At 42.1% G+C, this 12,245-nt stretch overlaps 1 protein-coding gene across 1 annotated transcript in view; it reads left to right on the forward strand.

Annotated features, from left to right (window-relative positions):
* Positions 1-12,245, forward strand: part of MDN1 (midasin AAA ATPase 1) — a 119,069-nt gene that overhangs the window by 26,272 nt on the left and 80,552 nt on the right. Inside the window, exons 19-26 of the mRNA XM_063124877.1 lie at positions 981-1,077; positions 3,441-3,554; positions 4,925-5,072; positions 5,198-5,308; positions 6,409-6,560; positions 7,376-7,554; positions 8,525-8,733; positions 9,988-10,134. Coding sequence (XP_062980947.1) covers positions 981-1,077; positions 3,441-3,554; positions 4,925-5,072; positions 5,198-5,308; positions 6,409-6,560; positions 7,376-7,554; positions 8,525-8,733; positions 9,988-10,134 — 1,157 coding nt within the window. The remainder of the gene's footprint in view (positions 1-980; positions 1,078-3,440; positions 3,555-4,924; positions 5,073-5,197; positions 5,309-6,408; positions 6,561-7,375; positions 7,555-8,524; positions 8,734-9,987; positions 10,135-12,245) is intronic.

The raw sequence follows: 12,245 nt of genomic DNA on the forward strand, positions 1-12,245 counted from the left end.
CAAAAAGGCAAGAGGAGAATGAAAATACTGTTCAAAATGTGCATTTTAATCATGATGCCATAATCCTGTCAGCCAATAGGGTGTGTTTTCAGTCTCTTCCGAATGGCACTTTTCAGCTAAATTTTTTAATTAAAATTATAAGAGCTGGTATGATTATACTGTTTCTCTAGTAACTGGTTGAATAACTGTTGATGACACACTGAATTCTGAAATGTACAAGAAATCACAATTTCCTTTAATAAATCCCTTTTTTGTTTTATAGCTAAAGCTTGTGTCTTGAAGGATTTAAATCTATTCCATCCCTATTCACCCACATTCAGTCTTATGCAATCAGCATATTTTAGAATCCTTTAGATAGGATTTTTTTTCTATTTGTGTGTGAATGCCCAACACGTATTTGGGATTCAGTTTTGAGGACCCATCACAATCTCTTTACAAAGTGAGATGATGGTAATTTCTGCCTTTAAATGGAGCATCCTGGGAGATCCCTGGGCTCTTGGAGAACCAGCTGTGCTCTAAACCAGTCCTTAAACTGCTTTTATGTATACATTGTAAACCAAACCTGATAGATAAATGGTGTTCAGTTAGTCTTGCCTGTAGACTGTTCAGTTTCTGTTTCTCTGGAAACGTACCATGGTTGATTAGCTCAGAACACTTGTGCTATTAGCATTTCTGCATGGACACGCTGCCTGGTATTGTGTAATTGGATGGTGACTGAAACATCAGCTTGTGAATGCAGATTATTGTATAGATAAAATAGTAGAACCCAATGTATCCCACCCTGAGTTCCTTAGAAGAGGGGAGAGGGCTACCGATGTGATAAATTTTGCTCTCAAAGGAATGCAAAAAATAGGTGACCAGTGTCATTGATACTTTTAAAAAAATATTCAACAGCTGTCTCAGACTTGTTAATATACTTGATTTCGGTTTCCTAAGGGAGAGCAGGACTGTAATTGGTTGGCTGTGCTTTTTCCCGTTAGAGCCATTGGTACGTCATCCAGATTTTCGTTTGTTTGCCTGTATGAACCCAGCCACTGATGTTGGGAAAAGAAATCTACCTCCAGGAATACGGAACAGGTAGCAACAGAATAACATGCTTAATTCAGTTTATCTGGTTTACATGACAACATAGAAACATCCCTTTTAACATTGTGTTATGGTTTTAACTGTTGGTTGAGTTGTTTTATGGAATGATGTTTTATTGGACTTTAATGTTGTATATTTTGTTTGTCTACCACCCTGGAACCCACTTCTGTGAGTGAAGGGTGATCTAGACATTTAAAAATAAAAAAAACCACATCTTTGATAGGCATGTCAAAGTACATGCCTTTTGCTTCTAGTACAGAACTTTAAGGAGGCTCCATGCAATCATACTCTGTTTTAATTCCATGTATTTTAAATGTTTTCATATGTTTTATTGGTCTGTTGACTGTAATAAAAAGAATTGAATTGAAAACTATGCCTGTAGCTAATATATGGCAAATTAGCTTCTCAGGAATGAGTAGATCATGATGATGTGCGTTCTTTGGAAACTACTGTTCTCAAGCATGTTTTGAGTCATCAGGTTCGTAATAGGACATTAGAATATATGGTGTTCTCTTGGGAAAGATAAAGGGGAAATAATCTGCATTGCTCTGTTGGTCATCTTCTGAAAAGTCAGCATTAGATGTAAACTGCAAAACAGCTGGATAAAAAGCTGGTTTTGTATATGAGTGGATTTTATGCTCTCTTTGATCCTTCATAGCCCATACTATCCAATTTAGCTAGGCAAGCTGGAGCTGTGAGATCTATGTCATTGGTGATAGCCCGCCAAGTGTTTATTAAGCACTAAATTCTACACTTGCACTTTGATTTCCCCATTGAGTGCTCAACAGGTCTGACTTAGGAACAACTTGTCATTAGTGTCAAATGTAAAAGCGTTGGCATTATCTCTGCGGAATTCAAAATAATTCAGCAGTAGCATAGTTGCATTTCGCTTTATAAGAAGATTTGCTAATGAAATTTCATTATATTCTATTTGAGCAGATAGCCAAGATCAGGGGTTGGCAGCATGGTGCTTGCGGGCACCAATGCACCCCCCCGACGCCTTGCTTGCTTGCGGGCACCTGTTAATGTGCCCTAGTCATCCCCCTTTTAAAAAAGATACACCGTATTACATTTTCTTCATGGCAGCTGGAATTACTGTGGAATACGTTTCTGTTGGTGCTGAAAAGTGTGGGTTTAAGAGAGTTGTTTAGTGTGTTGGGGATCAGACCCCATCTCTGCCTTCTAGTCAGTCTTCTGGGTGAGTTACTTGTCCTGTGCCACACCTCCAAAGGCAGCCGTTTTGTGGTGCTGCCCAGGACAGTTTCTCAAATTCCCAAATGTGGTCCTGGCCCCAAAAGATGAACATGGCCTAGATGAACATGGATAATATAATTATGATCAAATAATTGTATCCAAAACTTACATCTCATTGATGTTAAACATCTAAATTTTTCCTGCAACCACTAATATGCAAATAAATCAGTGCTCTAAGTCATGGAAGTATATTATAGTGAAATGCAGGAGTTCACAGATTTGGGCTGTGCTTATGAGCATTCCATAATTTGTGGTCATCAAACAGCCTTTGCTATTATTATTATTATTATTATTATTATTATTATTATTATTATTATTATTATTTCTATACCACCCAATAGCCGAAACGCTCTGGGCAGTTTTCAACAATTCATAAGACAATAAAATGCAGCATTAAAAATACTGCATAAAATTTAAATATCCAAAATTTAAAACAATTTGGACAGCTGTCTGCACTGTGTAACTCTCTTCCGCTGAAGTCTGTGGGACTTAGTTTGGCTAGTGCATGCCATATTTGGTTTCTTTTCTTCTTTTGCCACATTATCATCCACTAACTCTTATTTCCACTAACTCTTATTTCTTTTGATATGGGCAAAAAACGTCCATGTTATGTCTTAGGTTTTCTTTCATTATGTACCTATAAAGTTATTATGCTGATTTGGACTATTGCTACACCTTGCCCAGTAGTGTTTGCTTTGACTGAAGTAGTACTCCCAAGGTTTTAGGCCAGGTCAACTTGTAGTCTTCCAGATGTTTGGCCAACAAGTTCACCTGGCCTAAGACCTTGGGAGTACTGTTTCAGTCAAGGTTGCAGAAGCTTCCCCATTATAGCTACCTGAGATCCTTTAGACTACAAGTGTTGCAGATTACACCCCAAAAGTCTTGGGCTCCAAGCATATGCTCTACAACTAAGCAGTGAGCCCTCCCTGAATACCCCTATATTATTGGTCTGTAATTCATTTAAGTATTTCTATTGCAGCGTAATCGTGATGTTGACGGCAGGTTGCTGTTCAATATTAGGGCTAAATTCAGTAGGCATGAGGAAATATCAGACTTCAGATAAGCAAACAAGAGTGTTACATTCTAATGTTATGTTGTAGGTTTACTGAACTTTACATAGAAGAACTACAAAATGAAGGAGACTTGCAGATCCTTATCATGGATTATCTGAAAGGGCTGAACGTGAGCAAAAACATAGTGCAGGGAATCATAAAGTAAGTCAATCTCTATATTCTGATGAACAACGTAACAAAGCTACATAAATACATAACTTACTAGATTTGGCTATGCAGAGAACTTGGTTATATGAATGCCAGAGAGGCTCTATTTACTACTTGATGATATCCACATGATGATGTAGTTAAGCGGTCCCCAACGTTTTTGGCACCAGGGACCGGTTTCATGGAAGACAATTTTTCCACGGACCGGGGGGATGGGGTTGAGGGGATGGTTTTTGGAAGCCCCCCTCGCCCGCCCGGCTCCACTCCAGCGTCCTGGCTTCGCTTCAGCTGGGCAGGCGAGATGGCGCCCCGTGCCCAGGTATGCTGGGGTGGGTGAAAGCAGCTCGCCTGCGCGGCCTGGTTCCTAACAGGCCACGGACCGGTACCAGTCTATGGCCCTGGGGTTGGGGACCCCTGATGTAGTTAATGGTTGAGATATATATAAAAAAATGTTTTGGCTTTCATCCAGGTTTACTTGTAATGTGGTACCTCTGAAACCTTTTCCCTTTTGAACTTATTTCTGTCTTCATAAACAAGCTGGCATTCTCTTGAGTTTATTATAGTTCAGTGCACTGAACAATTTATTTAAACAGTGTGCCAGAGTGCACATGTGCAGGCTTACTTATCCCCACCCCCCTACTCCCGTTTTACTAAGTTAGTGGGAGCTCCATTTCTTCAGAGCCTTTCTCTTGCCTTGACTCACTGTATTGGTCTGTGGACTTTTCCGTCTTTCTAAGACCTCTGTGCTTTAAGAAATCTTGATCAGAAGTTCTTTGTATTTTCATTTTAATTCACAATTTAGCTCAACCTGAGTATCCTCTCCTCTCCAGACCTGAACTAGCTAACTGACCTTGACAAAGATTCAAAAGCTCACTATAATGCTTTATTTGTTTTTTTCTGGAATTATTTTCGTCATCTGAGAATTGTCATCTGAGATGTGACTTAAGGCCTTTTAAAATCTGATTATTGCAGAGGGGTAGTTATTCTTAGATAGCGTGTTCTATCACGTCACCATTCTGTGGTTAGGAAGAGATAAATGTGAGTGGGAAAACATCTGAATGGTCAGGAGCTCTTGCCTATGCTACATATTTTATGTAGCACAAGTAATGACCGTAATATTATTTAGAGTTGAGCAGAGTTTATTCTTTATTGTGGTCTTCCTCAACTTGGTGCCCTCCAGATGTTTTGGACTTCAATTCGCATCACCCTCAGGCAGCATGGTCAGTGGCCAGGAACCCTGGGAGTTATAGTCTAAAATACCTGGAGGGCACTAGGTTGGGAAAGTCTGCTTTACTGAATAGGCTGAGACTTAATTAGAATAGTTCGCCAAGAAGAAACAATTTATCAACTCTTTACTTCCGTAGTTTCTATTTGTCCGTGAGAAGTGAGTGTGAAACAAGACTGGTGGATGGGACAGGCCACAGGCCTCATTATAGCCTTCGTACTCTGTGCAGAGCTTTGAGATTTGCATCGTCCAATCCATGCAACAACATACAGCGCTCACTTTATGAGGTAACTATCCTTGTTCTCTGTTGCTAAACCTTTTTTTTTTTAAAAAAAAAAAGTCTAGAACTCTATGCTAAAATGTCTCTTTGAAACTTTAAATACAAACACAACAACTGTTTCTTTCTCAATAGGGCTTTTGCTTGGGCTTTCTCACACAGCTTGATAGAATTTCTTACCCAGTTGTTCAAAGGCTAATATGCCAGTATATCCTGTCTGGGAACGTGAAAAACATTCTCAAGCAGGCAAGTATTTTCTGTATGTTTAAATAATAGAATTGTTCTCAATTGAGTTTTAACTTTAATATTACACATCGTATTTGTTGCATTTTGGATTTAACTTGAAATCTCTTCATAACCTGATACGTAATTCAATCAAATTATCTGGTCTATCCCATAGATTAAGGGGATTTCCTTGTGAGTTGACATTCCCTTCCAGTTACATGGAAGCCATGAATTGAATTTCTAGAAAATCCTGTTTCTTTTAACCATAAAATACTCAGTTTTAAAGGATGGACTTAAATTGAGTTTATCTTGTGTGGCTAGGGCTGGACTTCGAGATGACCCACTGTTACCTATGTGGTTAGGTGTGACAAATACGTGTGCTTTTGTCAGTTATTGCTGGCTGAGATTATGTGATGGTATTTTCCTGCACAATTTGACCTATAAACTTGGCTGAAGTTAATAGTAATGCATTACTCGGCATTATGGAAAACGGAATTGCGTCCATGCATTGTCAACTGTGTCTGTGCATTGAAAGGATTAGAAACAGTTTTTAAAAAGGGAGTCAGTGGGGGTTCTCTGTTGCCATGTTTACACATCAACTGAATGTGCAAGAACATGATGTGCATGAGCAAGAACAAGCATCTGGCTCAAGCACATCTCTCTTCTTTTCCTACATGGCTGCTAGATGGAATTCAGAAGCATTTGATTTCCCTTTACAGTGGTTTTGTGTAACAGGCTGTGGTTTACATTAGCTGTGGCTATTTTCAAACAAGCCAATGTCAAACCATAGTTTCTGATGTTCGCTTGTTAAAATCAACCATAGTTAGTGTTAACCACACTTCCCAGTTAGGATGATACGGGAAGCCAAGATTAACTAAAATGCAGTAGCAGAAGCTTCCTTTTGGCCATGTGGGTGTATGGGGGAATGTGAGAGCCTGCAGCTTGTGCATGTTGTACTAAGCCTTGGTTTAGAGTGACATACCAATGTGGCCTTTGCTTGCTTGGTGTAGGTTATGATCTCTTGCACCTCTCGTGTGAGGGAAATGCCATACTGTGGTATTTCAAGAATCTGTTGCTTAAGCACATCATAAACCAGATTTGTTCCTATAATATCTTTTCAGCCCTTACCTGAGCCCAAAGGAGGGAGAATGATTAAAGTAGAGGGATACTGGATTTCAGTTGGTGATAAAGAACCCACTGTGGATGAGAGTTACGTACTCACACCTTCGGTTAATCTTAATCTCAGAGATATTGTCAGAGTTGTATCTGCTGGGTATGTTGAACTTCAGTTATAACATTTTTTGTTCTGTGAAAATAGTTTAAATCAACTCGGTGAGCAAAAATGCCATTATGCCGCCTACATTTTGCATTCTTATTGAATTATTCTCCCTAGATGTGAACTGTGTTCTCAGATAAAGTCCTGACATATTGGCCCAGAAATGAGAATTGAAATATGTTGATTTGGAACTTCTCACATGCCTCTTTGTCTTTGTGTTCCTGAAGAGCAAAAAATACTACATTTCCAAATGTGTCTTAGTAGGGTGGGGACTGCAAATTTAAACACAAACTTAGAGTCCTGAAGATTCTAACAAATCTAGGCATTGCACAGAGCTGGCTTTGTAGCTGTATATAGTCCATGGAGTGTATAATACCAACACCAAATATGCAGTTCAGGTTGTAATCAGGAGGCAGCATGACAGGGCAATTGATACATGGGCTATCAGTGTCCATTGTCCCTAGCTTTGATCCTGATTTACTCTATGAACTTTAGCATGTTTTATCATGCTACCCAACAGAAAGGCTAAATCTCAGGCCTTAGCTAGACCTAAGATTTATCCCGGGGTCATCCCTGCCTGCTCCCGGGATCCCCTGTGTGTCATTTACATGGACAGGGATGACCCCGGGACGATTCCAGTATAAACCTTATGTCTAGCTAAGGCCTCAGTTTCTTGAAGCTTCGTTAAGCAGTATATTGTTTAAGACGGCTTTGAAGCCAAGCAAGTGCTGAAGGATTTCTTTCCCCTTCACATTCTTGGCCACCACAAGATGCTTCATCTAACTAGCTTTGCTGTCTGCTGATTCTTCAAGGACTTATCCAGTGCTGATTCAAGGAGATACTTCTATTGGTAAAACCAGTTTAATCCGCTGGTTAGCTGCTGCAAGTGGGAACCACTGTGTTCGGATTAACAATCACGAACACACTGATATCCAAGAGTATATTGGCTGTTATACATCGGATGTATCTGGGAAGCTGGTATTTAAGGAAGGTAGGTCCATGCCTTTTATGTTAATCTCTTGGTCATCCTTGTTTCATTGTGGGCTTCACCCCCCACCCCAAGTTGTTTGCATAGCACTTGTGAAGTTGCAATGCAAAACTAAGAAAACTGGTGACCTGTCAGGTATTTCATGATTGGCTCAGGCTGTGTCTACACCTATTGGGCCACATGGCGTTCACCTATGCCCGCGGTGATCTCAGGTTGACCACTCAGTTATTCTGGAATATCGCTGACTGGATTTGTAGTGGCTTTTCCGTCTCTCTCGCTACAATCCCGAAGTCCGCAGCGGGTGTGCCCCTCCCTTAGCAAAACTGTTGCTGTTCGGCGTGAGCTCCTGGGGAGTGTGCATGGGCATCTGCGTGTTTCATCACCAAGTGTTCCTTGTTTGTTTGTTTTTTACACAAATGTATCGCTGTGAAGGAGCGCATTTTCGACACAGTACCTGTCCCATCCTGCGTTGCTGTGTGTCAGCGCTGGTGCGCATCTCAGAGAAGGCCTTAATAAAAAAAAAAACCGTGGTCCATACCCACCTGTCCAGTCCCACCCACTTCTCCTGATACACATTCGGAACTGCAGTCACAGGGGATACATCCTTCCGCAACAGCTCTCCTTTACTTGCGGGAAACTTCTCTTGTGTGTGGCCTGTGAGCAACAATCATGGAAGCAGGAAACCTTGCAATTATCCCTCCTCCGTTGCGAAAGGGCTGTTGGTGTAGATTAGGCCTCGGTTATACAACATGTCCATCTTTCAGCCTTCACCTGTAACAAGATACTGATTACTAGTTGTACCGTTGTTTAAAACAGGTTTCTTCTGTTGTCATTGCATATTGGATGGCAGCTAATATTTAAACTTGGATGCAAATCAACAGCGAGGTTTGTTTCCCAAGATGCTGCTTCAATGCAAAGTATACGTAAAACAAATACATACGTATATTATCCTTTTTTTGGTAAATGCATAAAGGTGTCCTCATTGATGCTATGAGAAAGGGCTACTGGATAATCCTGGACGAACTGAACCTGGCACCCACTGATGTTTTGGAGGCACTGAACAGATTGCTAGATGACAACAGAGAGCTGTTTATAACAGAGACCCAAGAAACAGTCAAAGCTCACCCAAGATTCATGTTATTTGCTACCCAGAATCCTCCAGGGCTTTATGGAGGCAGGAAGGTATGTAGACCGTTCAACCCATTAGTTCCTCTGATAGTCTTTGAAGAATATCTTATACGAATAGTGACAGTCCTTATGTAGCTAAAACAGCACCGTTTACTCACATGAGGGAGACATCAGCAGGCTTAGGGGAGCCCTGAGGTTTGCAGAAGTACAAAAAAATGTTTTTAAATAAAATATAAGGGGACAGCCCTGCCAGTCCAATGAGAATTGAGCATGCTCAGTGGCCATACAATGCTGGCTGACTGGAGTGGGAATGTAATGGAGTAAACTGGAAGAGGGCATGGCAGATTGGCACCCTGAGCAGCAGCACTCCACACTGAAACGTTTTGTGGCACGCTTCACTTGTACTTTACTAATTTCTTAATTATGGAATGATCTCCCTGATGAGGTGAGCCTGGTGCCCTCCTCCTCCCTCCCAAACCCCTTTCCTTTTGTGTCACATTTTTTAGATTGTAAGCCTGTGGGCAGGGACTGTCAAGAAATGTTTTTGTAAGCCGCCGTGAGAGCCCTGTTTGGCTGAATGGGGGGATAAAAACGCTTAAATAAATAAATAAAACTTTGTTATCTTTTCGGTGCCAGGCCAAGACTTTTCTCTTCTTGACCCCAAATGGATATTATCTTTGTATATTGTCTGTTTTTTTGTTTTACTGGTTTTAAATGTTGTACATCTATCTTTAATGTTTAATGTTTTAATCTTTTGTAAACTGCCCAGAGAGCTTCAGCTATGGAGCAGTAAAGATAATAATAATAATAATAATAATAATAATAATAATAATAATAATTAATAATAATTCTGCTTGGTAATTTACTGCAACATGAAAGGCATGTGTACATCCAGTTATGTGTACTAGAGCCACTGTGGTGTAATGACTAGAGTACTGGACTGGGAATTTGAAGATCTGGGTTCTAGTCCCCACTCAGCCATGGAAGGCCACTGGGTGACTTTGGGCCAGTCACAGACTCTGAGCCCAACCTACTTCACAGGGTTGTTGATGTGAGGATAAAATGGAGAGAAAGAGGGTTATGTATGCCACCTTGGGTTCCTTGGAGGAAAAATGCTGGGATATAAATGCAATAAATAAATACATAAATAAATAAAATAAAGAAGTCTTTCTCTATCCAGAAAATACTGTTCTATCTTCAACAAGTTAGTGTTGGTATGAAATCAATAGTAAATATCTATCATGTTCTGTATTATTGCTGGAATAGGCTAAAAATACACATTATATAATTTAATTTTCATTTTTTCAGGTTTTGTCTAGAGCCTTCAGGAACAGATTTGTGGAGCTGCATTTTGATGAACTACCAAGTACTGAACTGGAAACGATCTTGCACAAAGGATGCCAGCTTCCACCTTCCTACTGTAGTAAAGTTGTCAAAGTCATGCTGGAGTTGCAGGTACTGACATTACTGCTTTAAAAAAGAAAAGGGGAAAAGAGTGAACAAATTGAATGGACTAGCGAATTGTATTGCATCTATGGAAAGTTCTCGCTGATAATTTTGAGCTTGTAAAAGCTGGCCATTGAGTTCTATGGAAAGTCTTATATGTCTTTCCTCTAGTCAATGATGTGTGTTGATCAAACAAGAGCAGCTTGTTATATAATGAACTAGGATGGAAGTTAATGGTATGAGTTTGTGTGTTGAGTGTTTATATGCCTGAACATTCATTAATACAAAAATTCCCTGCACACAGAAAACTAGCATGTTGAAAGGGTGGGTTGTACTCTAGCCTTCTCAGTGATGTGCCAGCTTTCTTTTATATGGAGGAGCATTCAGCTATTATCCATCTGGTGTGAAGAAGGCATCTAGCTGTGTGGTTTCTCCTCCTACTTCCCAGCAAAGGCAGAGGTCATGTAACCTAGATTTTAATACTAGCCCTGGTGCAGTGAGACTCTTCCCAAATGATTTTCCTGCCTTCGCTCAAGGCGGAGTTCTGCTACTGTAGCTCTTCTCTTTTCAGGCTTTTACTCTTCTCTCTGAAGCAGCTCCTCGTTAATAGCATTGTAACAAATGCCATCCACATGGACTCATATGCGTTTTCGTGCATATCCTATATCCTATTGGACGACATGGTCTAGACCAGTGGTTCCCAAACTTTTTTAGGTAACCGACCCCTTGGTTCCACAAACTCATGCCCAGCGCCCCCCTACCCTACATTATACCTGGGGAATTGCAATTCTCTCTCCCTCCCCCTTTTGTTTTCTCTCCCAATCCTGTTGTAGTCCAGATTTTTTTGGGGGGTGGGAGCACACACACAGATACACAGCATATCTCTCTCTCTCTCCAACCCCACCTCCCCACAAGCCTCACAATAGCTGCCGAGCTGATTAGGACAGGAGGGCAGCAGTTCAGAGGGGAGATGACCCCAAACTGCAACTCCTGACAGGGGAAGGGAGCCTGGTGATACCTTGCAGCAGCACAAGCAGTCCTGCTCCTCACCCAGCCTGCTGGCTGACTGCTGTTCTCAGCAGCTGCTCTGCCGCCCGCTGTCCTCCACGTGCTCCTTCCTCTCCACCGCAGGGCTGCTGCTCCCGCCTTGTGCAGCAACTATCGCAAGAGGTCTGGTGGGGCAGCTTGTAGGAGGGAGCAGCTCTGGCTGAGGGAGCGAGCGAGCGAGCGAGCAGGCGGTGGTGGCTGCAGCAGGAAAGAAGCCCTGGGTCCTCCTAGGCAGGAGAAGAGTGGGCAGAGCAGCTGAATTCACCGCTGTTTCCTGCTCTGCTGCCTCCTGTGGGCGCTTCCCCCACCCCCTACTTCTTGAGATAGGAGGAGAGAGCGGCTGAGTGAGAAAGTCCTTCCTGAGTAGGAGCGGTGTGGGGAGAGCAGCTGAATTTGCCGCTCTTTCCTGCTCGGTCCCTGGGTTTTAGGACCTTCTGGAGAGACCACCTCAAACGCCCCCTCTGCTGCCCCTTTGCCTGTTAGCACCCCCTGTTAGCGCCTCCCCCTGCCGTCCCTTTGCCTCTTAACACCCCCCTATACAATCCCACCGCCCCAAGGGGGCAGTACCGCCCACTTTGGGAACCACTGGTCTAGACCTTCTCTTGTAGGTATACATATTTCAGCAAGGGGTCCCTTTCAGATGCCAGGCAGCTAGGCACAGCCACCCAGAATTTGGGTGGATTATGGGGTCCTGGAACAGAAGATTTTGTAACATGGTCGGGAATCTCAGGTCTGCCTCTGCCATGTGGAGGATCTCCAAACGCCATGGCTTCCATGCCCCTATCCCTGCAATCTTCTTGTATCCCTGTATACAAGGATAACTGTGCCTCATTCCACTCTGATGTTCCCAAGCACCTTGGGCACTGAAGGAATTGAAGGGGAGACATAGAGCAGCACTCTTGGCCAGAGTGAGACCTGGTCCGTTGACTTCTGCTTCTGATGCACATGCAAACTAGCCAGATATCCTAGTTAGACTTGTGCTAGGCCCAGTTGGAGAGTGGTTGTTCTTTCTCTTGCCTTTTCTCTGCTGAATGGATCTCCCCACGTTATACTCTCTTTTAAGCTCAGCCACT

Source organism: Elgaria multicarinata, chromosome 4 (genome assembly GCF_023053635.1).
Source record: "Elgaria multicarinata webbii isolate HBS135686 ecotype San Diego chromosome 4, rElgMul1.1.pri, whole genome shotgun sequence".
NCBI classification, from domain to species: domain Eukaryota; kingdom Metazoa; phylum Chordata; class Lepidosauria; order Squamata; family Anguidae; genus Elgaria; species Elgaria multicarinata.